Consider the following 26,991-nt stretch of genomic DNA (forward strand, 5'->3'; position numbering starts at 1 on the left):
TGGTGTAGGACATCAAAGGCGAAGACGTCAACTGTTTGGGTTTCCAGTCCTGCATATAAGGAGCTTGGAAGTTGCTGTTCTGCCCTAATGGGTAAAAAGCTGAACAAACTGGAAAATCAACAACTCTTCTTAAGATTTATCAGAGAAGTAAGGTCACAGGGCAAACCACTGCCCTGAGGGAGAGACAGACAGGTAACTGTATGAATCACAACTTAGCGGAGCAGAAACTCCAGAGCAGCAACCCCGTGGAAACCAGTGCAGGGTAGGGAAGCTGGCACCGAAACTGACGAACTGCTGGGGTCCCAGAGCGGACAAGTCTGAGAGTCAAAGACTCTAGGCTGACCCCGTCATAGGGGTCCCCGCACTCTGGGAGCTTTACCTCTAACTGTCTGACCAGGTCTCTCACAGTGAACATTGGAGAAAAATTCCCTCCTGCTTATGACAGGGGGAGAGGGAAAGGATTTTGAAATATACCAGAGCACCCTGTTCTTAACAAGGCCTACTCTCAGGAGAAGCTATTTTGCCAGAGACTAAACTATGGTAGTTTTATCAGATCCTAAGCAACCTGGGGGAAGGGAAATACCCAACTCCAGCCCATGCTAGCTATCCTGTCCCACATAAGGTGGAGCGGGGAGCGGACCCTGAGAAACATGTGTAAGGCTCATAGTTCAGAGGCACAGGCTCACAGAAAGACTGAGATCTAATCATATGACTACAGAATGCTTCCCCTCCCCCAGCACCTTAGCACCATGTTACTAAAGGCCTTTTATTGCAGTTCCTGTTACCCAACACATCATGTCTGACTATCAAAAAAAAAATTACAAGGCATACTAAAAGGCAAAAAACAGTTTGAAGAGACAGGGCAAGCAGCAGAACCAGACTGAGACACGGCAGAGATGTTAGAATAACCAGACCAGGAATTTAAAACAACTATGATTGATATGCTACGGGTTCTAATCAATAAAGTAGACAGCATGTAAGAACAGATGGGCAAGCAGAGAGATGGAAATTCTAAGAAAGACTCAAAAGGAAATGCTGGAACTCAGAAACACTGCAACAGAAACGAAGAAGGTCACTGACGGGTCCATTAGTAGAATGGACATAACTGAGAAAAGAATCTCTGAGCCTGAGGATATGTCAATAGAAACTTCCAAAACAGAAAAGCAAGGGAAACATACTGAAAAAAAAAAAGGAACAGAATATCTAATAAATGTGGAATGATTACAAAAGATGTAACATATGTGTATGGGAATACTAAAAGGAGAAAAAGGGGAGAAATGAATAAAAGAGATATTTGAAGCAAAAATGACTGAGAGTGTCCTCAAATTAAAGTCAGACACTGAACCGCAGACCCAGTGAGCTTAGAGAACACCAAGCAGGATAAATGACAAAAATCAAAACCAATAACAAACTACACCTAGGCATATCGTACACAAGCTGCATAAAATCAAAGGTAAAGAAAAATAATCCTGAAAGAAACCAGAAGGAAACAACACCTCACCTACAGAGAAGGAAAGACAAGAATTACATCTGACTTCTTCTCAGAAACCACATAAGCAAGAAGAGAGTAGAATGAAATGTTTAAAGTACTGAGAGGGGAAAAAAAATGCAGAATTCTGTAGCCTGTGAAATTATCCTTCAAAAGTGAAGGAGAGGGCTTCCCTGGTGGCACAGTGGTTGGGAGTCCGCCTGCCGATGCAGGGGACACAGGTTCGTGCCCCGGTCCGGGAAGATCCCACATGCCGCGGAGCGGCTGGGCCCGTGAGCCGTGGCCGCTGAGCCTGTGTGTCTGGAGCCTGTGCTCCGCGGCGGCAGAGGCCACAGCAGTGAGAGGCCCGTGTACCGTACCAAAAAAAAAAAAAGTGAAGGAGAAATAAAGACTTTCTCAGACAAATAAAAACTGAGGGAATTTGTTGCCAATAGACCTGCCTTGCAAGAAATGTTAAAAGAAGTTCTTCAGGCAGAAGGGGAGAGGCAGCATGTGGAAAGGAGGGCCTCTGGAGTGTGGAGTTCCCGAGTTTGGAGGCTATTAGCAAAAGATGGTGGATCGCTTGGCAAACAGTGAAGCAAATACTAGACGTAAAAATATAGTAGAAAACTGTTTTGGAGCAGCTGGCCAACCCTTAACTATACCTGGACGGGTTCTTATTGGAGAAGGAGTATTGACTAAATTGTGCAGGAAAAAGCCTAAAGCAAGGCAGTTTTTCTTATTTAATGATATTCTTGTGTATAGCAATATTGCCATCCAGAAGAAAAAATATAACAAATAACGTATTATTCCCCTGGAAAATGTCACAATTGATTCTCTCACAGATGAGGGAGACTTGAGGAATGGATGGCTGATCAAGACACCAACTAAATCATTTGCAGCTTATTCTTCCCACTGCCACTGAGAAATCAGAATGGAGGAATCACATAGATAAATGTGATACTGATTTGCTCTCCAAAAGCGGGAAGACACCCAGTATGAACGTGCTGCTGTCTGGGTTCCTGACTCTGAGGCAACTGTATGTATGCGTTGTCAGACAGCAAAATTCACACCTGTTAATCGTCGTCACCACTGCCGCAAATGTGGTTTTGTTGTCTGTGGGCCCTGCTCTGAAAAGAGACTTCTTCCCAGCCAGTCCTCTAAGCCTGTGAGGATTTGTGACTTCTACTATGACCTGCTTTCTACTGGGGACAAGGCCAGGTCCAGCCTACTAGATCGGACTCTTATAGTCAGTCACTGAAGTCTCCTTTAAATGATGTATCTGATGATGATGACGACGATGATAGCAGTGACTAAGGGAATATTTTGAAATATTTAATCGGATGTGACTATCTGAGAAATCAGGTCTGGGGGGAATGTAAAATCCTGAGCTTTCTGTCAGTTTTGCTCTAGCAATGAATTTGCCTGAGAAACTTTTAACCTGTGTGCCTCAATATATTCTACAGAAAGGAGGTCCTGTTACCATCCCCCAACCCCAACTGCTGCTGCCACTCTCTCCTCCCCTCCCCCAGCTCCCTATTCTTCTACAGGGATAGACTATTGCGAAAATATCAGAAAAGTTTTTGGTTTCTTATTCTTGTTTTAGTTCTACACTATTTTCTTGAATGGTTGGGAAAAGATGTTTATTTAACATATCATGTACTATACTGTTGTTTATTATATGTTCTGTAATATGGAAAAATTAAAAGCAAAGAATGATGGAAAAGGAGTATGATGTGGTTAGCTAATAATGTTATTAGCTTTTTTCTAACCATCCTATCTAAAGGTTAAGACACCAGTAACAGAAATACATGCTTTGGAAATACTTTGTTTGGCTTTTTCACACACCAGGCGGTGCCTTATCATAATACCACTGTTGCATGGAATAAGCCCCTACCTCCTCACTTTTCAGTTTGTTTTCAAAATACACTGGTGCAGGGCTTCCCTGGTGGCGCAGTGGTTGAGAGTCCGCCTGCCGATGCAGGGGACACGGGTTCATGCCCCGGTCCGGGAGGATCCCACATGCCGCGGAGCAGCTGGGCCCATAAGCCATGGCCGCTGAGCCTGCACGTCCGGAGCCTGTGCTCCGCAATGGGAGAGGCCACAATAGTGAGAGGCCCATGTATCGCAAAAAAAAAAAAAAAAAAAAAAAAAAAAAAATACACTGGTGCTCTTTGAGGTGTAAAATGAATGTTATAAATGGGTGTAATTAGAAAGTACTTCTCATTTGACAGCTACAAATAACTAAATTTAGAGGTTCTTTATTCCATATGAATAAATATTTTCCATAAAATAGTTGTGATTACTGTACATTTTTACTTTTTGTAGGTACCACATTATAATTGTCATTCTGAGGAATCTGGTTTGAAATTTATCAAATACAAATTGTCACTGCATTATTTCTACTTTTAGTGAGACATATTTTTAGGTGTAATTCATCTGCTTTAACATTGTTTCTAGAATGAAAAATCTTATACAACTTCTTGAAATTAACCAATCTCTTTAAAAAAATCTCATGCTAGAGCACAGATCTACTCAGGTTGAAGATCTGGAAGAAATAATGTATGAGAATGGTTGGGAGAGACCAGTTAAGTTTGACTAGACTTCATATTTGTGGAAGTATTTTCTATTTCAGTGTGAAACTATCTTGAATTTACAAATATAGTATTATATTTTATAAAGTTTTGTAAAGTCCCAAACAATATTTCTAGTTTTGTAAAACAACTGTATGTTTAATCTGTTTCTGAAATCATTTTGCAATCTATGGAAACAGAGTAGCAATTGATCTTTCTAAATTGTGAACTTTATTGAGTCAGTCTAGATTGCTTTTAAGAAGAGGTAGTTTTTCAGTCTTTGCTTTTGAAGCAGCCATTAGGTTGAAAGTATATTTATCATATAAAACTTGATGCATTTTGCGCTACTCTCTTCATTTGTATGCTGCAAATAACTGTAGTCTTTCAAATATGAAAAATCAGTCTGAAGTTTGTTTTAAATTCTAAATTCTTTTGTTTTAAAATCTTTAAATCTGGATATATTGCAAATGTCATGAGAGGTTTGATTTAGTAACTTGTGATGGAGGATTCTTTGGTTTGGTTAAGGTACTAACTTTACTTTTAAATTGTGAAAGCACCTGAGATATATAGATCTCCCTGTAGGAAATGTGAAAGAAAGGCACAACAGGTTTTTTTGTTTGTTTTAATATCATATGGACTTCTGTTTCTAAGCAATATTTACATATAATCAATAAACATATCCAAAAAGGACCATGAAATCTGAGAAGTGCTAATGGAGACTTGCTGGTACATAGGAACCTAGCAAATTCAGGAACCAAGGGGAAATGTTCTGAGAAAACATTTATGTTGTCAACCTCTATTGACTCTGTTTTTACAATAAAAAATATTTTATAACTTAAAAATAAAAAAAGTTCTTCAGAAAGAAGGAAAATGATATCAGTCAAAAACTCAGATCTACATAAAGGAAGAGCATCAGAGAAGGAATAAGTGATGCTAAAATAAAAACTTTTAGTTTTTAAATTCTTACTGGATCTAACAGATAACAACTTTTCAAAATAATAATAGCAACAATGTTTTCAATTATTATGCTTATATATATGTATAGAAAATATATGCTTATGTATAAGTGAAATGGATGACTACAACAATATAAGGAGTGGGACAGAGGAACTAGGAGTATTTTGTTATTATAAGGTACTTGCACTACCCATGAAGTATTAGAGTGTTATTTGAAAGTGGACTTGGATTAGTTGTAAATGTATATTGCAAACTCTAGTGCAACCACTAAAATAAGAAAAAAGGAGGAGGAGGAGGAGGAGGAGGTGAGGAGGGGGACGAGGGGGAGGAGAACGAGGGGGAGAGGAAGGGGGAGAAGGAGAAGAACTGATATGCTAAGAAAAAAGAGAAAATGGAATCATATAAAATGTTCAATTAAAACCACAAAAGGTGGAAAGAATGTGGAAGACAAAAATAGGAACAGAGAACAAGGGCATCAAATGGAAAACAATAGCAAAAAAGGTACTCATTAATCCAACTATGCTGATAATCAATTTAAATGTCAATGGTCTAAATACACCAATAAGAAGACAGGGATTGTCAGAATGGATCACAAAACAAGACCCAGTACATATCATCTACAAGAAATACACTTTAAATATAAGACACATATAGATTAAAATTAAAGTTATGGAGAAAGATATACCATGTTAACACTAATCAAAAGAAAGCAGGAGTAGCTATATTAATTTCTGACAGGGCAGACTTCAGAGCAAGGAAAGTTATCAGAGACATCAAAGGGCACAATGATAAAGGGGTCAATTCTCCAAGAAGACATTAAAATCCTTAATGTGTATGCACCTAACAACAGAGCACCAAAATATGTAAGGCAAAAACAGCGAACTGCAAGGAGAAACAGATGAACCAACTATTATGGCTGAAGACTTTAACACCCCTCTATCAGAAACAGACAGATACAGAAGGCAGAAAATCAGTAAGGACATATTTGAAGTCAACAGCCACATTAATCAACTGGATATTTATTGACTGCCTCATCCAACAACAGCAGAACACACATTCTTCTCAAGCTCACATGGAACATTTACCAAGACAGAGCACAATCTGAGCCATAAAACACATCTTAACAATTTTAAAATAATAGAAATCATATAATGTCTGTTCTCAGACCACAGTGGAATTAAATCAGAAATCAGTAACAGAAACATATTTGGAAAAATCCCCAAATACTTGGAAATTAAATAACATACTGCTAAGTAACATATGGGTCAACGAAGAAATCTCATGAGAAATTTTAAAATATTTTGAATTGATTGAAAATGAAAATACAACTTTTCATAATTAGTAGGATGCAGCAAAACCATCCTTGAAAGATACAATCTGCCAAAACTCACACATGTAATACAGTGTAAAAGATCTATATCTATTAAAGAAATAAAATCAGTAATTAATAGCCTTCCAAGACAGACAGTACCAGGCTCGGATAGGTTCACTAGTGAATTCCAGGACCACACACTTAAGGAAGAAATTATACCAATCCTCTACAATATCTTCTAGAAGATGGAAGCAAAGGAAACATTTCCTAACTCCTTTTATGAGACCAGCATTACCCTAACACCAAAACCAACAAAGCCATTACAAGAAAAGACAACTGCAGACCAATATCTCTCACAAATATAGATGTAGAAGTCCTCAACAAAATACTACCAAATTGAATCTAACAATGTATAAAAAGAAATATGTATCATGACAAAGTATGACTTATCTCAGGTATGCAAGGCTGGTTCAATATTTGAAAATCAGTTAATGTAATCCATCACATCAACAGGCTACAGAAGAAAAATCACAAAGCCTATTAATCAATGAAAAAGAAAAAAAGCATTTGACAAAATCCAACACCCATTCATAATAAAATCTCTCAGCAATGAAGAAATAGAGGGGAACTGCCTTAACTTGATAAAGAACATCTACAAAACCCTACAACTAACAACACGCTTAATGGTAAGAAACCAGAAGCTTTCTAGTTCCAAGAACAAGGCAAGGATGTCCCTTCTCACCACTCTTTTTCAACATTGCATTGGAAGTACTAGCTAATGCAATAAGACAAGAAAAGGAGGTCAAAGGTATAGTGCTTAGAAAGGAAGAAATCAAACTGTCTTTGTTTGCTGATGACGTGATTATCTATGCAGAAAATCTGAAAGAACTGACCAAAAAACTGGAACTAATAAGTGATTATAGCAATGTTGTAGGATACAAGGCTAATATACAAAGCCAATCACTTTCCTATTTATCAATAATGATTAAGTGGAATTTAAAATTGAGAACATGATATCATTTGCATTATCACCTAAAAACTGAAATACTTAGGTATAAATCTAAGAAAATATGTACAAGACTGAGGAAAACTACAAAACTGATGAAAGAAACAAAAACAGAACTAAATACATGTAAAGATATTCCATGTTCATGGGTAGGAAGTCTCAATGTTGTAAGGAGGACAGTTCTTCCCAGTGTGATCTATAGACTCACTGAAATCTCAATCAAAATCCCAGGAAATTATTTTGTAGAGATTGACAAACTGATTCTAAAGTTCACATGGAGATGCAAAAGACCCAGAATAGCCAACATAACATTGAAGAAGTGTTGGACAACCAACACTACCTGACTTCAAGATTTACTGTAAAGGTATAGTAACCAAGGCAGTGTGTACTGGTGAAAGAATAGACAAACAGATCAATGGCACAGAAGAGAGAACCCAGAAATAGACCTCCATAAACATACAACTGATTTTCGACAAAGGAGCAAAGGCAATACAAGGGAGCAAAGATAGTCTTTTTCAACAAATGGTGCTGGAACAACTGGATATCTGATGCAAAAAAAAAAAGAACCTACCCACAGATTTTACACCCTTCACAAAAATTAACTCTAAACGGGTTGTAAACCTAAATATAAAACTCAAAACTATGAAACTCCTAGAAGATAACATAGGAGGAGATCTAGGTGCCCTTGGATATGGTGATGACTTTTTAAATATAACACAAAAGGCATGATTAATGAAAGAAATAATTGATAAGCTGGACTTCATTAAAATTAAAAACTTTTGCTCTGCAAAAGACACTGTCAAGAGAATGAGAAGATAAGCCACGGACTGGGAGAAAATATTTGCACAAGACATATCTGATAAAAGCTTATCCAAAATATGCAAGAACCCTTAAAACTCAACAATAAGAAAATGAACAACCCAATTAAAAAAATACGCAAAAGACATGAGCGGAAACCTCACCAAAGAAGATATACAGATAGCATACAAACATATGAGAAGATGCTCCACATCATATGGCATTAGGGAATTGCAAATTAAAACAAGATACCACTCCACACGTTTTAGAACGGCCAAAATCTAAAACACTGACAACACCAAATGCTGGTGAGGATGTGGAGCAACAGGAATCCTCATTCATTCCTAGTGGAAATGAAAAACGTCTTCCACTTTGGAAGACAGTTCGGTAGTTTCTTACAAAACTAAAAATACTCTTAGCTTACAATCCAGCAATCACACTCCCGGTATTTACCCAAATTAGTTGAAAACGTATGTCTACACAAAAACCAGCACACGGATGTCTACAGCAGTTTTATTCATAATTATGAAAACCTGGAAACAACTAAGATGTCCTTTAGTAAGTGAATGGCTAAATAAACTGTGGTAAGTTCATACAATGGAATATTATTCAACACTAAAAATACATTAGTTATTAACCCATGAAAGACATGGAGGAAACTTATGAACACTACTAAGTGAAAGAGGGCAATCTGAAAAGACTATATATTATATGATTCCAACTATATGACTTTCTGGAAAAGCAGAACCACAGAGACAGTAAAAAGATCAGTGATTGCCAGGGGTTGGGGGAGGCAAGGATGAATAGCCAAAGCACAGAGGATTTTTAGGGCAGTGAAACTATCCGTATGATACTATAATGGTGGATACAACACACTGTACATTTGTCCAAACCCAGAGTATATCCAACACCAAGAGGGAACCCTAATGTAAACTGAGGGATAATGATGTATCAATTTAAGTTCACTGATTGTAACAAATGTATCAGCCTGGTGGGGACATTGATAGTGAGGGAGGCTGTCCATGGGTGGGGGTAGGAGGGTATATTGGAAATCTCTGTACTTGCTCCTCAATTTTGCTGTGAACCGAAAACTGCTCTAAAAGTTAAAGTCTATTAAAACACACACACACACACACACACACACACACACACACACACACACACAGTTTCTGGAGTGAAACCAGGCAGGATGGCCAGACCTCCTACTGGCCCTTCACGGCCTGGTCCCTGACCTAGAGGGAGGGACAGCGCAGACTCCACTCCCCCTCCTTCCCAACCCAGGCTTGAAGAGTTCAAGTGAATTATGGAGCTGAAGATGCCCACAGAACCAAAGGCAGGGGTGTGGGGATGGGGGAGCATGTGCGCTGATGGGAGGGGACCTTTCTCAGACAATATAAACGAACGAGAAAGCTCCACCACAGCCTGGCCATGGTGCCAAATCCATTAGCTGAGTTATTACTAACAATGCCTGAAAATCCTCAGAGCCTCCCAGACTGCAGGCAGCAGCACTCAGCTCTGAATCCTCTGTCCCACTCCCCTTAGCAACAGCTACCCTTTGACACACAGACCACCTCACCTGCACCTGCCCACCAACTTCATGCAAGTCGTCTTCTGTCTCTTCTTGAGGTGACAGAAAGGACAAGAATGAAGCAACGAAATGAAGAGAGAGAATTTCTCAGCAGGGGCAGCTTATCTAGGTGATTTAGTCACTGGCGCCCCCTGGTGTTGTAACGCCAGACCTGTCCATCCTAATGAAACAATTAGCTCAGGTTGGCTGGTCAGCAAGATAGGATCGGTCTTCGGAGACTTTGTTTTTCATTTTTTTAAATTCTGTTATTTCCCTAGGAGAACTGTCTAGTTGTCCCAATAGGTTAAGTTAAAAAAAAAATCCAATAACATGTCAGTTAAAATGGACCACATGAAAAAGCAACTTTGAAAGTTCTTTGAAAAGTCTGGAAACAAGAGGGCAAAGTTGGCTGAGGGAGAGGAACTTGACATAATTTAGGCAGCCACAGTGGGGCTCCTGGAAGCTGTAAGGTGACACCCAGAGGCTGCAGATCAGTAAGAGAAAGTGGATGTGCCAGTTGGAATCAAAAGAAAGGGGAAGTCAGAAAGAGAAAAACAAATACCGTATGCTAACACATACATATGGAATCTAAGAAAAGAAAAAAAGGTCATGAAGAACCTACGGGTAAGACGGGAATAAAGACACAGACCTACTAGAGAATGGACTTGAGGATATGGGGAGAGGGAAGGGTAAGCAGGGACGAAGTGAGAGAGTGGCACGGACATATATACACTACCAAATGTAAAACAGATAGCTAGTGGGAAGCAGCCGCATAGCACAGGGAGATCAGCTCTGTGCTTTGTGACCACATGGAGGGGTGGGATAGCGAGGGTGGGAGGGAGGGAGACGCAAGAGGGAAGAGATATGGGAACATATGTATATGTATAACTGATTCACTTTGTTATAAAGCAGAAACTAACACACCATTGTAAAGCAATTATACTCCAATAAAGATGCTTAAAAAAAAAGAAAGGGGAAACGTTTGGGGCAGACAAACCAGCCAAATCACCCCCCTTCTGCACTCCTCTGCCCCATCCCGATTGGTGAGCACCCAGGCCCAGTGGCAAGGCTCCCAAACCCCTCATAGCTCGAGGCTGCCCCTAAGGCTTCCCTTTCCAGGCAGCTTCATATTGTTCATTTTCAACTGTTCCACCTGGATGAACTGCACTGGGAAGAAACAGAGCTGCCCTGCTGGGGCTCTTCTAAAAGGAGGATCATTACAGTACTACTACCTAGTTTTTCATCACATATTCGTTGAGCTCCTACTCTGTGCTGGGTGGTACTGCAGCAGCAGTGTCATCCTCAGGACAGATGGGGGCTCGAGCACTCTGACCTTCATTTTGGTTTCCATGTTTCCACCCTTTTCATAGCTGAGATTAAAGCGAGGGTTGCAATGGGGCAAGTCAGGCTGTTGGGATTTCTCCCAAAGCAAGCGGATGACACTGTCAGAACAATCACAAAGGGAGATGGGCAGGCCTATGTGCCCTGCAGAAATCTCTTTCCATGAGGGTTACTTGGCCCTAGAGGGTAAGCCAGGGCAGTGGTTTGATTTCGTAACAGATTAGTCAGCCACGCCACGCTCAGAGGCAGAGCACACACAATTTTGAACAGGAAATCGTGTGCTTGTGCCATGGAGGTTGGCAGGGGTGGGAGAGTGACTGATGCAGAGTCCTGGGCAGAAGATGAGAACAGGAGGTTAGAGGGGAGCTCCTTGGGGGTTAAACTGGGCACCAACTGTCACCAGATAGAGACTGGGCACTGGAACCACCATTCAAAGCTTTCCAGAAGCAATGACTGGCCAACTGTCTGCTACGTGGCATTCCTCGGACGAAAACTCTGACTGAGTCTCCCACTGACCTTCCACTTATGATGCGGGGCATTTGTCATGATCCCCAGGCATTGCCAGCTGCTACTGCAAGGATTCAGAATCAACCAAGGAGACTCCTGTGGCATTTCAGTGCTGAGCAGGGAACTGCTTCTTCCTCCCCTGCCCTCTAGGTATAATTCGTTACCTACCTAGAACATCTTCCCCTGCCCTCCTTTCCAGGTCCTTCTCCTCCCTCAAGGTGTAGCTCAAGCCCCATTCCCCCCAGCAAGCCTGTCCTGACCAAGTTCCTGTTGGCCTCTCTTGCCCTTGAACTGCTCACACGTATTTCTGATTCACTGCTTGAATTGTTGTCTATATTTAACTTATGTTTTAATGCCCAAGTAAGGGCAAGTTTCTAGAATACTAAAGTGATGTTTTATCTCCAAGTTCTCCCTGATGTCTTGCACAAACCAGGATGCCATGCTTTCCCGTGTATTCTAACTCTGTGGAAATTAGTTAACACATAGGCAGCAAAAATGACCAGACCCCAGCAGATAATAGGTAACTGAAATCCTGAAGTCACTACACAGGCAGTTTCTGATCATGCAAAATTAAATGTCGAGGCACGAGAAGGTGAAGCAGGCAGTGAACATGACTTATGTAAAAACAAGCAAGCAACAAACAGACGAAAAGTGTCCTTCTGTAATTCCCTCCTTATGTGGTTCAACCACAAAAGATAGGGCTTGAAGTTACTACAGGACTTCTATGAGCATTTCTTCATAATTATTCATACAAATGCATGAAGATGCATATATGAGGATGTCTGCAGCAGCATTAAATGGTGAGGACACAGAAACAAGTAAATGTCCATCAAGAAGGTAAGCTTTAAATAATGTATGGAATGTCCCATGATGTGGAACATTAAGCAGCCAGTAAAAAGAATGATGTAACCTTGTATACGCTGACTTGTAGGAAAAGCAAATTACAGAACAATGCCTATAGCATTTAATTAACAAACATTTGCTGAATGCTAATGTGTCCGGCACTGTTCTAGATGCTGGGGAAACAGCAGAGAACAAAACAGACCAAAAAAACCTCTGCCCTCATGGATCTTATATTCTGATTAGGAGAGAAAGAAATAAACATAAAATATAGGTAATTTAAGTTATTAGAATGTGACAATTGTTTTAAAGAGGAAAAAAAAGCAGAGGAAGGTGAAGGAAGTTAAGAGATGGGAGCTTCAGTTTGTAGAAGGGTAGGCCTCCCAGAGAAAGTGATCATATTTCTGTGTGTGTGTGTGTATGGTGGGAAGGGGGGTGGGCAGCTTCTAAGTTGGTTTATAATAATCTCCACCTTCTGGTATCTGACCCTTCACACCATTCCCTCCCATTAAATGGGGGGCTGGATGTAGTGATTCTCTTTTAACGAACAGAAAATGTCAAAAGTGATGGGATGTCATTTTTGAGATTAGGTTACAAAACAGTACGGCTTCTGTTTTGGGCATCCCCTCTTGCTTTCCTGTTGGCTTGCTCTGAAGGAGACCAGCTTCCATGCTGTAAGTTGCCCTCTGGAGAGGCCCATGTGGCAAAGAACTGATGTCTCTAGCCAACAGCAACATGAGTGAGCTTGGAAGGGATTCTCTTCCAGTTGAACCTTCAGATGAGACCAAAGCTCCACCTGTCAGCTTGCTGCAAACTCATGAGAAAACCTAAGTCAGAAGCACTCAACTAAGCTGCATTCAGATTTTCAACCCAGAGAAACTCTGAGGTAATAAATATTGGTTGTTTTAAGCCACTAGGTTTTGGGATAATGTGTTATGCACCAACAGATGCCTATTACAGCGTATATGTGTGTATATAAGTATTCATGCAACAAATGCACACAGAAAGGCTTGAAAGGATCCACAGCAAATTGTTAGTAGCAGTTAAGGCTGGGGATGGATGTGGAAAAAGAACACAAAGGATTTTAATATTTTTTATACATATGCTTAAGACTTAAGTCTTGCTTGAATCTTTCCTAGTGAGAATTATTTATGTATTATTTGTGGCTTTGCTTGTTTGTCTTTTGGCCATGCTGTGCGGCATGAGGGATCTTAGTCCCCCGAGCAGGGATTGAACCCATGCCCCCACCATGGAAGTGCGGAGTCTTAACCACCGGACCGCCAGGGAAGCCCCTTGTGTTTTTTTTTAATTCTAAAAATACGAATAAAAGTTGAAGAAATGACAAGGAACCTAGCTGTCAAAAAATAATAGTGAAGGGCTGATATTTTCAAAAATGATGAGAATAAAAATCCTTTTTCATGTCTCTAATGTTTTTTAAATATCCAAAAAGGAAGGAAGGGAGAGAGGGAGGGAGGGAGGGAGGGAGGGAAGGAGGGAGGGAGGGAGGGAGAGAGAAGACCTTTCCTTCCTCCTACCTTTATGGCTCTTGCAGCCACTCCACGAGGTATATACAGCTAAGATCACTCTGTTTTCATTACGTTCATTATAATTCTCAGAAGGTAGGTGGGCAGTTGGGGTCACCTGGCCAATGGGCCCTGCCTGTAATTGCCCAGCCAGGCAGTGACAGAACCAGGACAGACCAGTTCCCTGGACTCCTAATCTGGGATCTTCACTGGCCACAGTTCTCTGCCTAAGGGGTTTCCCCTAAACAAGATGGCCTGTTCTTCATTACCCATGGGACAGTGACACTCTGCCCCTTAGCCCACAAAAGTAGGCTCGGATCACAGCTGTTACCAGGATAGGATCTGAGAGAGAGTCAGGAAGCCAGGAAGGAGATTCTTCAGGAATTTCCAGGCCAGAACTTTCCCACCTGTACCTATCCTCCACCTCGGTACAGAGCTGCAGTCAGAGGGGACAGGCAGGAGTAGGGAGCCCACCGCAGATGGGGACCGGCAAACCAGGAGGGCACTGTGGATTGTGAAAAGAGGTCTGGCTTTCTGTTAAATTGCCCTTCGGTGCCTGATGACTTCAGGGCGGCTGTGCTGGAGACATGAGTGTGAGTTCATGGGCAGAAGAGAGGCGGACAGTGACCCACAGGACACGTGAGAACCCCACATCTTCTTTAGAGAAGGAAACACAAATCCTAAGGTATTGGGAGTCTCTACCTCCACACGGAAATAACTCCATGAGTCAATGGAAAAACAAAACACAGGTGCAAAAGGACCCTAGGGGGTTCACTGCAGGTGGTCAGGTTGGGGAAGCAGCACAGTTCAAATAAAGTGAAGAACAAAAAGGGTTCAAATGCCTCAGTGACGCTAATATTTGAACGTCTGAAGCTGATTTCTGGACTAATAGTGGCTGAGGGCTCAGACAGACCCTCAACGAGCCTGGAGAGAGACACAGCAACTGCGCCAGCACTCAAATCATAAGACAAAAGACAGGAGGGAATTCCCTGGCAGTCCAGTAGTTAGGACTCCGTGCTCTCACTGCCGAGGGCACAGGTTCAATCCCTGGTCAGGGAACTAAGATCCCGCAAGCCACGTGGCACAGCTAAAAACAAAAACAAAACAAAACAAAACAAAAAAACAAAGGACAGGAATGAAATATTTTGCCTTATCACTTAGTGCTGGTGTTTTTCTGCCCTGATTAAGGACTCAGTTACCAAAAATAGCCCGTGAGCATCCTCCAAGCGTCTGTCCCCTCTGGGCTGTGGGAGGGAGGTGGCAGCCCGGAGGACAGAGGCATCCCAACAGGCCCCTTGTTGTATTCCCTTTGCACACTGTTCTCCATTCTCCACCAGTAAAAAGGGGGTAATTATGTTCCCTCGCCCTGGCTGACAGAGGGACGATCCCTGAAAGAGTATATGCACCACACTTGAACCCATGTGGCTCAGGCAATTTTAGGCTGAAGGGAGAGTGACCAGGACAGTCTCATGGATCCTTCCCTATAGACCCAGGCTCGAGAGAAACTGGTTTCACTAAAAATACCTAAACCGATTATCGCCAGGAGCGGGACAGGCAACAAAGCTGAAGCCAAAGACCAGCAGGCCAAGTGGCTGGTGTCCCACCACGACCAGGGGATAGGGGCTCCAGCCCAGGAGGCCAAGCCAGCCTGATCCAGCAGAGGTGAGGATCTGACGGAGTCTCCCCGAGCAGGAGAGGGCACGGAGCACGGGTCAGAGCCAGGGCAGGAGCCCGCTGCCTGGGTTTAACTCCAGCTCCATGGGGACTTGCTCTGGGACCCCGGGCAGGTAACTAAGTCTTGATTTCCTTTTCTTAGCAATCATAGGAGCGGAACCAGGCTTAGACCCAGACACGAGGGGCCCCTGCCCTGGCCCTTCCTGGCCTCTTCTAGTCATCAAACTCTCCACAGGGTAAGGGGCCGGCAGGGGCAGAAAGACTTGAGGTTGAAAAAGGATCAAAAGTGAGAAGCAAACACAGGGGATTGGCGGGGGGTGGGGGGCAGTGAAACCACTCTGTATGATACGTGTCATCATACATTTGTCAAAACCCATAGAGTATCCGACACCAAGAGTGAAATTAATGTAAATTACGGACATTGGATGATTATGATGTGTCAATGTAAGTTCAGCGACTGTAAGAAATGTATCACTCTGGTGGAAGTGGTGATGGTGGCGGAGGCTCAGTGTATGTGGGGTCAGGGGGTATATGGGAAATCTCTGTACCTTCAGTTCAGTTCTGCTGTGAATCCAAAACTACTCTAAAAAAATAAAGTCTATTAATTGAGAGAGAGAGACAGGAACAGCAAGAGTAGGAAAGGAGCAAGGAGGAAATGGCCAAGTCATGGTAGCAGAGGAAAAGGACAGGGAACATTTGCGAACTTTTGCTGGGGGCCCTAAATTCTGAACAGCCTCTACCTTCTCGTCTCTGTGTGGCCTGACCCCCTCACGTTCCCCTGGGCTCCAGTGAACAGGAATCCTTGCTCTAGGCAGCCTCGTTCATCCCATCCTTTACTTGAGCAGGCTTGAGAGTGTTTCCTGCCAAAACAGAGCTGAGTACACCATCCCTGGGCCCTGCCTTCTCCCGGGGTCGTCCAGGGACCCACAGCCCTAGTTGCTGCGTCTGGGCATCTGGGCTGCTTTCTAAAGATATCAATATTTATGATATGACGAATCTTCATTTAGATTCCCTAGATAGATCAATAATTAATAGATTTACTAAAAACCAGACATGGCTTCATCAGAGTCCCGTCCAAAGCAGGCACCCTGCTTCCCAGCAACCCCACTCAACTTTCCAAAAAATGCATCACTCCTCTGAAAACATCTGAGATTCCTGCTGCATTGTTTTCTTTCTCTTCCTTTGTTTTAATGTCACGTAATGGCAAAAAGGATTTCGGGTAGGCCCTGTTTCTTTCAGGTCACGTGCTAGAATTCTAGAAAGGGAAATGTGAATGTCTGGGAAGCTCACACAGGACACGAGATGTGTCAGCAGCAGCACTTCCTCCTGTCCTGGGGCAGGTCGTCCTCATTTCCCGCGACAGCTGCTTCCAACCCTGCTCACGCCTTCCACACCACCCCCACTTCTCACTTCAACTTTGAACAGGATCTCCTGTTTCAGAAATCCTTATTTTTATTTGCAATGCCCTCAAAAGATTCAGAACTTAAATGATCACTCTGCCTAATCACCTCCTCCTGGACTCCCTTCCCCAACATAGGACACATATCTGTACCCTGGCCTGGCCTTGAGGCTTTCCTTCCACAGGGAGAAGGGGTATCCATCTCTCTGTCCCTGTTCTGTCAATGGTCCCCTGTCTCTCCTGGCTCACCATTTCCACTGTCTTTTTCCTGATTATATAAAATAACCTGAAAATACTTCACCCTCCATTCTCACTTCAGCCTCTGCACTTGGGCATCCATCCCCACTGCCCCACCAAGACAGCTCCTGCTGAGGGCACTAGTGACCTCCCTGTTGTTAAATCCAACCCCATGTTCAACTTTTTTTTAAGTTTTATTGAAGCATAATTGACCTACAACACTATGTTATTTCCAGGTGCACAACACAGTGATTCAATATTTCTATACATTACAAAATGAGCACAATAAGTCTAGTTACCATCTGTCACCATACAAGGATACTACAGTATTACTGAGTCTATGCCCCATACTGTACATTTCATCCTTGTGACTGACTCACTTATTTTGTAACTGGAAGTTTTTACCTCAATCTCCCTTACCTATTTCACTCCCCCCCTCCCCCCATCAACCACCTGTTTGTTCTCTGTTTCTATGTCTGTTTCTGTTTTGTGTTTGTTCACTTGATGTTTTATAGATTCCACATATAAGTGAAATCATACAGCATTTGTTTTTCTCTGTCTGACTTATTTAACTTAGCATAATACCCTCTAGGTCTATCCATGTTGTCACAAATGGCAAGATTTAATTAATTTTTATGGCTGAGTACTATTCCATTTTGTGTGTGTGTGTGTGTGTGTGTGTGTGTGTGTGTGTGTGTGTGTATACATCTTTATCCATTCATCTATCAATGGACACTTAGGTTGCTTCCATATCTTGGCTATTGTAAATAATGCTGCAATGAACACAGGGGTACATATATCTTTTCAAATTAGTGTTTCTATTTTCTTCAGGAAAATACCCAGAAGTGGAATTGCTGGATCATATGGTGGTTCTATTTTCCCATGTTCTACTTCTTACTTTAATAACTTCTTGGAACCATTTGGCACTATCCATCATTTCCTTCTTTAAATTTTAAAAAAATACTCTACTCTTTTGGCTTCCATGATGCCATCCCTTGCTACTTTTCCTCCTACCTCTGAGGTCTTTCCCTCCCAGCTCCTTTGCACACTCATCCTAGGATGCTGGTACCCCACCCCACCCCCCAGATTCCCAAGTTGTTTTCTTCTTTCTTCACACTCAAGGTACTTACCCTGGGGATGACGTCTACTTTATAGGTTTAACTACTACTTAGACACTGACAAATCCCAAATCTAAATGCTCAGTCTAGACTTCTCGGAGTTTCGATGAGAACGTCCAACAGTCAGACAGCTCCACGTAAACTTCCCACAGGCACCTCAAAGTTAACATGCCCCCAGCTCAACTCCACCATCACTGCCTCCAGCCCTGCCCTCCCTCACGTGTTCCCTGTCTCAGCGAGTAGTGTCGCCATCCTCCCAGCTGGATCTCGTCACTACAGCCAATAAATCACTCCTCGATACCTCTTAAGTGGGTTTCCTTCTTTATTCCCACTACAGCCAGTACCTTATTTCCAGTCCTCATAATTTCTCATTGGGATCCCTTCAATGACCAATTGGTTCATGGCTTCAGCTTTCCTTCTTATACTTTACCTTTCTCCAATTTTTCCACAATAGGTATTTATCAATAATACATGCACTAATAATAACATACTGATTTTATAACATAAAGTAATTTCATAAAATTTAATGTTTTTCATTTTTAATTAAATTTAAAATAATAAAACACTGTTTTAAAATAATGTCCATGAGACGTTCCTGCCCAATAGTTCATGGTTGTCCAACTCTGTGAGCAGGTTGGGACCAGCTTGCGAAACTGGACACTCTATCCAGGCCCCCAGGGTATGTCCCCACCTCCCCATATTACATACCATAACCTGTGCCACTTAGCACACTCATTTGAGCAGAAATCAATTCACAGGCAGGACAGCAGGAAACAGAGGAAGAAACTCAAGACTCAGAAGTCAAGGTTCAAACCCTACTTCTGCTCACAAGCTACATGACATGATCAAATTACTTAGTCTCTGAGCCCGTTTCCTCATGGGGGCCATGGGCATAATATAACATCTATCACAGGCCTACAAAGGATCAATAAGATGTGACAGTGCTTTAGCAGGGTTCCTTCCAAGAGTAAGCTCTGAACCACAGATGGTGACAGAAGAATCTCTATGACTTATTTCAGGGCCCACCTCTGAAAACTTTTCTTCCCTTCTACTCTAATGTATTTTTTCCTTAAATTTCTTCTGCACTTTCATAGGCTCATCTTGTCTCCCCAGCTTGTTCACTATCTTAAAAGATGGAGCCATGCCTTCCTTCTTCTGGTTCCCTCTACAGAGTCCCTTGAATGGCCTCTGCACAGAGACTGCTTAACAAATGCTCGGACTAACTAATAAGGGCTTAGCGAGGGCTTGGGCTCAGTCCTCTGGCCAGGCCTGGAACGCGCTCTCAAGGCTACGAAAAGATTCTTTAAGAGGAGGGACATCGGGGTGCAGGTGCGGGGGGAGGAGGCCAGGACCAGCGCCTTACCTTTGCACTGCAAACCCTGCCGCAAGAGGCCCCAGAGCAAGGAGCCGCAGTGGTCGCAGAAGGTGGGAACCTTGTAGTTGTGGATCCCGAACTTGTGGGGCATGTTGACACTGAACCGCTGGGAGCCCACCTGCAGGGACGGCAAAACACAGGGTCACCGCTCAGCTCCTTGCTCTGAAAGCTGCCCTGGGAAAGAGGTGAAGAGAACCTCCCTGCTGGGACCCTTATCCCACTCTCTCTGCTGCCCTGCTGGACTCTGCTCCCCCACCAGTCCCCTCCGGGACTCCAGACCTCCAACTCCCATGGCACACAGCACTCAACCTGTACCTCACATTTTGACCTTAAAGAACTGTCATTATGTGCTTTTAATGCTGCTTGAGCACCAAAGCCTAGCTAGGCAGAGTCTTTCTGCAGCCTGATGGTGGATGTGGGATTCTGTGAACACCCAAGAACCCAGCACAGCCGTGGAAACTGTAGGTCATCAGTTAGGACCAACAACCACCACGATGGAGATGGCTAACACCGAGTGGTGACCACTAAGGGCGCTGAGGCGTCGGTGCTGACCACAGGCCAGGCACCACCAGCTCAGTTAAACCTCACCGCCACCCTACGGGGTGCGCGCGAGTTTACAAATGAGGAAATTAAGGAACAGGGAGATTAAGAGATGTGCCTGCAGGCGGGTGCGTGGCAGAGTCAGGATTTGAGGCTGTGGGTCTGAATTCAGGGCCCAGGCTTTTTAACCACTATGCTGCCACTCATTATTTAAAAGGAGTAAAGAGAAGGTGGCAAGACGGAAGGGCAGAGGATGGGGGAGAGGAGTCCAGGCATCTGATCTGCAGGCCTGGGTCTGCCACCAGCCCCCTGTGAGGTCTCAGGCAAGTTTCCTGACTTCTCGGGGCTTTGGATCCCTTATCCAGCAAAGAAGGATGACACCCCCCAACCCACCTAATACGACAAGATTGTGGGGTCAATGACACGCTGGGGGTAGAGAGGTGGGAAACATTAACGGAAGCAAGACGTCAGCAGGGGTCTCCCTCTGCCCTCTAAGAGACGCTCTCCACCTACTGATACATCGCTAGCCACACGAACAAAATCTGCCCCTCTCAGGACAGCAGGGCACCATCACCTGAGAGCCCCTGGGCTCGAGAGAGCATCACTCTTGCTACTCCAGGCATTAGGGACAGCGCACAGCAGAGGAGCTGTCCTTGGCTCACTGCTGCCCGGTGAGTGAAAAGCCCTCATGGGGGGGTGGGTGAGAGCTGGGCACAGACATGAATGTGAACACAAACACCGAGGTATGTCACACACACCCTCAGGGTCACTCAGCTTCATATCAACCTCCTTATCACCCGGCAACAGGAATGGCTGATCCTGCCGCTGCACCAGCATCTTACTGAGCCCTGCTTGAGGTGCATCGGCTGTCTACTGTGCACTTACTCCAGCACTAGCATCCCAGTATTTACTGAAAACAATCGTGCCCACCCCTCCGTAGATTTGCAGCATACGTGTGCCTATTTGTGAATATAAATAAACCTGTAGAGGTTCGCAGTTCATAAGATTTACGAGACTTTTTTTTAACTTACTGAGACTTATGAGATCCTTGAAAGCAGGAATCATGTATTCCTCTTTATTTCATTGGGACATGGAACAATTATCTGACATACAGGAAGTGCTCAATAAACGCTCAATAAAATGTCCATAAGAAGGAAGACAGACAGACAGCAAGCTAATCATCTTTTTCTTTCATTTACTTAAACTAATGAGGGTAACAACATACTTCGGGTTATGATCCTAGACCAGGAGCCAGGAGACCCGGGTGACAGTGACTTGCAATTTCTACCCTGTCAGTAGAACCTCTGTAAATAATTTTGGTGCTTTGTACTGTCTGCCCTCCAGGGACATGGGACACTCAATCTAAGCCTCGTCCCTTCCTGATTTCCAGAGATGGCGGGAAATCAAAAGGAGATAAAAGATGGAAATGCTTTGGATGTTGAGATGTCACTTGGCTGAATTCTTTTTAAGAAGCAGGTAGAAGATCTCTATAGGTGACTCCTTCTAGAAGCCAAAGTATAAACCCATTTGATTATAAACACAGCTGATTATAAATCCACCCAAGGCCTCTCTGACTCCCAAATCTAATGGTCTGATTATACAGTATTTATTTATTTCACCGAGAATTAAAATCATGTATTTGAAATCAATTGTTATGAACACAGATAACTTCTCTACTTAGATTCACACCTGTCATCTTCCCCAAAAGGTTTATTTTTATTTTTTTATAATTTTTTTTTGCGGTACGTGGGCCTCTCACTGTTGTGGCCTCTCCCGTTGCGGAGCACAGGCTCCGGACGCGCAGGCCCAGCGGCCATGGCTCACGGGACCAGCCACTCCGCGGCATGTGGGATCTTCCCGGACCGGGGCACGAACCCGTGTCCCCTGCATCGGCAGGTGGACTCTCAACCACTGCGCCACTAGGGAAGCCCTCCCAAAAGATTTTTACATCTGTTAGTAGAACCACTCTTCTAATCACTCAGGAGAAACCTGGCTTCAAGTCGAATCTTCTCTCTTCCTTACCCCTAACAACTTCTCTAACAGTCAATCTAACACTAGTTTCTAAGATTAAGAGAACACAGTGGTCAAGGGCTCAGACTCCGGAACTGACTAGCTGGATTTGAACGTGGCTTTTTCATATACTGGGCTGTGAGGTTTGGGGCAAGTTAATTTGACCTCTCTATGCTCCTATTCTCTCTGTTGGAAAGTGAAAGTAATAACAACATGGATTTCGTTAAGGTTGTTAAGGCTTTAAAAAACATACGATAAAGTGCTTAAATCAGTGCACAGCAAGTACTCAATGAATGTCAGCTATTATTGTTATTACTGCGGTTCTTTCAGGCTCCTGAGTGTTTCTTAGATTTGCTAATCCCACTCCATTTCCCCATCACCTCATAAAGATAAGGTTCCCGCTTGCATGTTGTGTCTCTTACTATTTAAGAACTGTGTGGATCCCTTGACATGCCAGTGAGCCCCTTCACTGTTCCGATGAGATAATGACATAAAATAACTCACATTTTCCTTGTGGTCTTTCCTTTGGGGATCACACAGCTCTTGGCATCCTATTCACACACCTAAACCCGACTCTGAGCCACACTCATTCCGTAGGCTGTACCTCATATTGGAAGACTGTGGACAACTCCCTTCATTTTTGATCAACACAATAAAGACAGCAGCGGGACCTCAAAGAGATAAGGTTTCTCCTGGGGACCACAGAGGAGGCAGTGGAAGGTGGGGATGGCGGTGAAGAAAGCCCAGAATTTCAATGCTATAAATATTTACCTCGTCAGGAGTTTCCTGTTTCTTTAATCCAGCGCACTTCGTAATTATGAGCTCATGGCATCGCTTGTGGACCACGCAAGTGCAAACTGCAAAGAGCAAAACACGAGAGGGCTGAGCGACAAGTAGGGGCAGAAAGGTTCCAACCTGAGATTCGATTAGGTCTCTGCAGAGGAGCGGGGGCGGGGGGGGGGGGAGCCGCGCCCTTCTGTCTCTGTAGCCAAGTCTTAATGTAACGCCCTACCTGAAGCCCTTTATGCAGTCATTTCAAAGTACTCTGCCATCAGAGCCATTAGGGTTTCCTAAGTGCTCTGGAGAAGAATGGACCATTTATATCCAAAGGGCATCAGCAGTTTCCTCTAGTTTCAGGAGTATCAATCAATTTTCTTGCTTCTCTATGCCAAGGTCAGGGAACAATGGCCAGCCATGAAGCACTGTCTGCCCAGGGAACTGCCGCTCTGAATGTGCTCCATTCAGGGTCCCACCAGGGTTGGCTGGGGTGACAGGCCGGCCGGCCGGCAGCAGGCAAATGGCTGTTTCGTGGCACAGAAGTGCTCTAGCTTCTTGATCTGCTTGTGCCCTTCTGTGCCAAACACAAATTTCATTTAATGTAATACTTCCCCAAGGTGGCCCAGAGCTCCGTCTTTAGTGTCACGGGCCATTTTGGGCAGCAGCTAGCTGCAAGTAACCTAAGAAGTCTCACGTGTGCAACTGCGTACATGCTACCCCCGAGACACAGTCATGTCCCACAGAAGCTACCCCAGTCCCCCAGGGGTGAGACCCAAGTCAACCAGTGGCTGGGCGAGGAGACGGGATGGCCTCCCAGCTCCAACCACAGAGAAACCTCAACATGACCTCATCACATACCCACCATCCAGTTCTGGACAACTTAACCTCGCATCTGTAGTCAGTTAACTGGGGAAAAAAACAAACCCTCCCATACTTTCAAGTGACTGTTAAATGTTTAAGAGCTAATGACGGCACTGAAGAGACAAAAAAGAGAACCAGCAAGGACCATTAGTGATACTGAATAAAACAAGCTGGCGAGGGAGCTTCTTCAGGGAGTGGGAGAGTGAGGGAGCTGACAGAACACACAGAACCCGGCTCACGACACAGGCGGCCTCTAATGGGCATCTTACGGAAGTTTTACATTTCATGGGGAAAGAAGAAGGTGCACCAGAGAGGCTACAAAACAAGGCTGAGACCCCTGGGACACCTGCAGATGGTGGTCCCGCACATCTGCTCCCACACAATTATGGGGGAGAGATGGCCAGGCAGGGACAAAGGAAAATCAGGGCCTTGCTTTGTGGGGAGGGAGCGTAAGCGTGCACAGCGTACAGAGCTCTGGATGTCACCCGACCCAGCACCCGCCTCCCACGAGCAGGGGTGATCTGGGTCGACCTGGGGGCCCCAAGGATTTAGTTCATACAATACCCTCTTACCTTGACATTGGTATCCCTGCTTTCCTATGACACCCCTGAAAAGAAGAACACGGCCCTTTAAGAAGAAGAATTTCAGTAGGTCAAAAGCCACACAAAGCCAGCCCATTCCCATCATTCCAGTCGCTGCCCACAGTGCACCAAGCACACTGGAGTCCACCCAGCAGTGGGGTAGTGATCTCACTCCCAGTTGCAGGGTGCCTTAAAATGACTCTCTCTGAAGGCCACTGGGTGCAAGGTTTGGTCAGTGTCAGGGCTCAGTTTCCTATACAACCATTCCAGGGGCCCAGCTGTGCTCTGGAAAGCCACGAAGACTCTGCTTGCTTTCCACAGGCCTCGAGGCGTCGAGTGTGCCCTTCTTCATGGATAAACGTGGAGGAGGGCTGTCTCTGGCAGGCATAGTCCCTGAGCATTGCAGAAGCAGCCAAGGGCTATGGGGCAGTGTGTGGCCAGGACTGGGAGCTCAATCTACCACCTGAAGGTCAGCACCAGAGAGTCCTTCCATGGCCAGAGTAGGGTACCCCTAGGGCAGGTTTAGGGTCAGCCTGGACACAGAACAACCCAACCCACCTGGCCTGAGCCCTGTCCTTGGGGCACCATCACCAAGTGGTCAGCTCCCTGCAGTGAAAGCCCAGCCCAGCGAAAGGAGCCAGAAGTCATTAGAGCTGCAGCTAAGGAAGCCTAGAGTTGAGTGGTGCTGGCCATGGGTTAGAGAAGACCCGAGTCTCTAAGACTAAGCTTTCAGAACCTGTTCCCCCTATTCTTGACCAAAATACAGAGATGGAGGTCAGATGGTTGGCAGCCCCAGGAATGAGACACGTCTGAGGGTGGAGTGGGGCATTATTTCTGCTTCAGTCAGGTTGACTTTGCTCTAAGCTGTGTCACCTCAGATGTCCACGCCAACCTCTATGATTAGTTCTAGAACACCATGAGGATGAGATGAGGCTTTCCTGGATACCATGGGAATCCAGGGGGTCCTCAGTGCAATTCGAATGTCCCTCTTCTGGGTTCATGTTGCAGTGTGGGCTTGTTCACTTTCCCCTGCAGGATCCCAGTGTGTTGGCAAACTCCACATCAGTTTCAGAGAGGATGCCAGGAAGACTGAGCATGAGCTATTAGTCGTGCTTACCAGGGGTGGAATCAGGCCTCTGACACTTCCTAGCTGGGGGGCCGTAGAGTGGTCTCGTTTCTGAGCCTCAGTACTGTTGTTAGTGGAATGGGGTTCATAATACATAGCTCATAGGATGCTGGGAAGAGTTAATTAGAGATTTCCAGAGCCAAAGAGAGACCCTGGCACATGGTAGGTATTCATCAAAAGTTCCCTGCTTATCCCCAAGGCCAGTGTCCTTATGTTTCTCCACCTCCCCAAAAGGCCTACTACTTACCTATCTCTGCCTATCAAAATCCTAGTCATCATGAAAGGAGAAATGCCACCTCCTCCAGGAAGCCTTCCCTGAGCACTCCAGGCAATGCTCCTCTCTCCCTCCTCTGAAATCTTAGCATCCTATCAGCACCAGTGTTATGACAGTTACTAAGAACTGCTTTGTATTATAAATACTGGCAATCAAATATTTTAAGCTTATTATGGAAAAATTCAGATGTATTTTAGAAGAGAGAGATGAATATAGTGGACCCTCATGTACCCATCACCCAGATCCAACAACGATCAATACATGGCCAGCCTTGTTTCATCTCTACCCCTGGCCCCTCGCCCCTCCTTCCAGCTTATATTTTTCCTAAACAAATCTGAGACATCCTATCATTTCATTTGTAAATAATTCAGCTTGTCTCTCTAAAAGATAAGGATTTTTTAAAAAAACAAACCACAATACCATTATTGATTATAAAATCTTAACTCCTTAAATATGATGTATGATATGATCCTAAGTACAGAGGCACCAGGAACCAGTTTCTTCTTTCTATCTACCCCCCCAAGCACCACTCAGCCTTCCAGAAAAGTCTTCTGTAGTCAGAAGAAGAAATAAAGCACATCAGCATTTTTTACGTAAAGTTTCTAATCTCCTGACCCATTCCCCCCACCTCTCATTGCCAAGAAAGCATAACTAGAGGTTTCCAGGAAAGAGGGCCTTACCAGATAAAATCCCTGCAGTGGGAACAGTAGGTGGGCTGTCGAAGGTAGGTAGCCATGAACTTGTGGCCGTTGACCTGGTGGACCCTGCGCCTGACAGCCCCCTGCCGCTTCCTGGGCCGCATGCGCTCCCGGAACACGCGTTCTTCATTGTCTTTGGGGGCTGGGGAAGGATAAGAGCACAGGAGAAAACACAGTCTGGATTAGCGTCCCTTGAAATAACCTCCTGCAGGAGAGCTACTCCAGCCTCGGGGATATGGAGGTAGAAGGGGGCGTGGGCACAGCCTCCACTGGTCGAGGGACTCAGGGGTCTGAGGAGCCTCACCGCTCAGCTCCAGCGAGCAAGCACCCCGTGATGGGAAGGTGCAGACTGTGCACTTTGCCATGACAGCTGCACTCAGCATCCATCCCAACCCCAGTCCTGCTCCAGGTCTGGCCGCTCCACTCCTC

General features: G+C 44.4%; 1 protein-coding gene and 1 pseudogene across 3 annotated transcripts in view; one reads left to right on the plus strand and one right to left on the minus strand.

The window, feature by feature from the left end:
• PRKCE (protein kinase C epsilon) overlaps positions 1-26,991 on the minus strand; it is a 683,788-nt gene that overhangs the window by 311,677 nt on the left and 345,120 nt on the right. For all 3 annotated transcript variants that reach the window (XR_012325843.1, XR_012325842.1, XM_033838611.2), the window contains 4 exons: positions 26,545-26,704; positions 24,456-24,490; positions 23,017-23,102; positions 19,684-19,813 (listed from right to left, as the gene is read on the minus strand). Coding sequence is in view for 1 of the 3 variants with exons in the window: in XM_033838611.2 (XP_033694502.1) it covers positions 19,684-19,813; positions 23,017-23,102; positions 24,456-24,490; positions 26,545-26,704 (411 nt within the window). In the remaining 2 variants the exon portion in view is untranslated. The remainder of the gene's footprint in view (positions 1-19,683; positions 19,814-23,016; positions 23,103-24,455; positions 24,491-26,544; positions 26,705-26,991) is intronic.
• Positions 1,811-2,785, plus strand: LOC109551128 (pleckstrin homology domain-containing family F member 2-like; annotated as a pseudogene).

Source organism: Tursiops truncatus, chromosome 14 (genome assembly GCF_011762595.2).
Source record: "Tursiops truncatus isolate mTurTru1 chromosome 14, mTurTru1.mat.Y, whole genome shotgun sequence".
In the NCBI taxonomy this organism is placed as follows: domain Eukaryota; kingdom Metazoa; phylum Chordata; class Mammalia; order Artiodactyla; family Delphinidae; genus Tursiops; species Tursiops truncatus.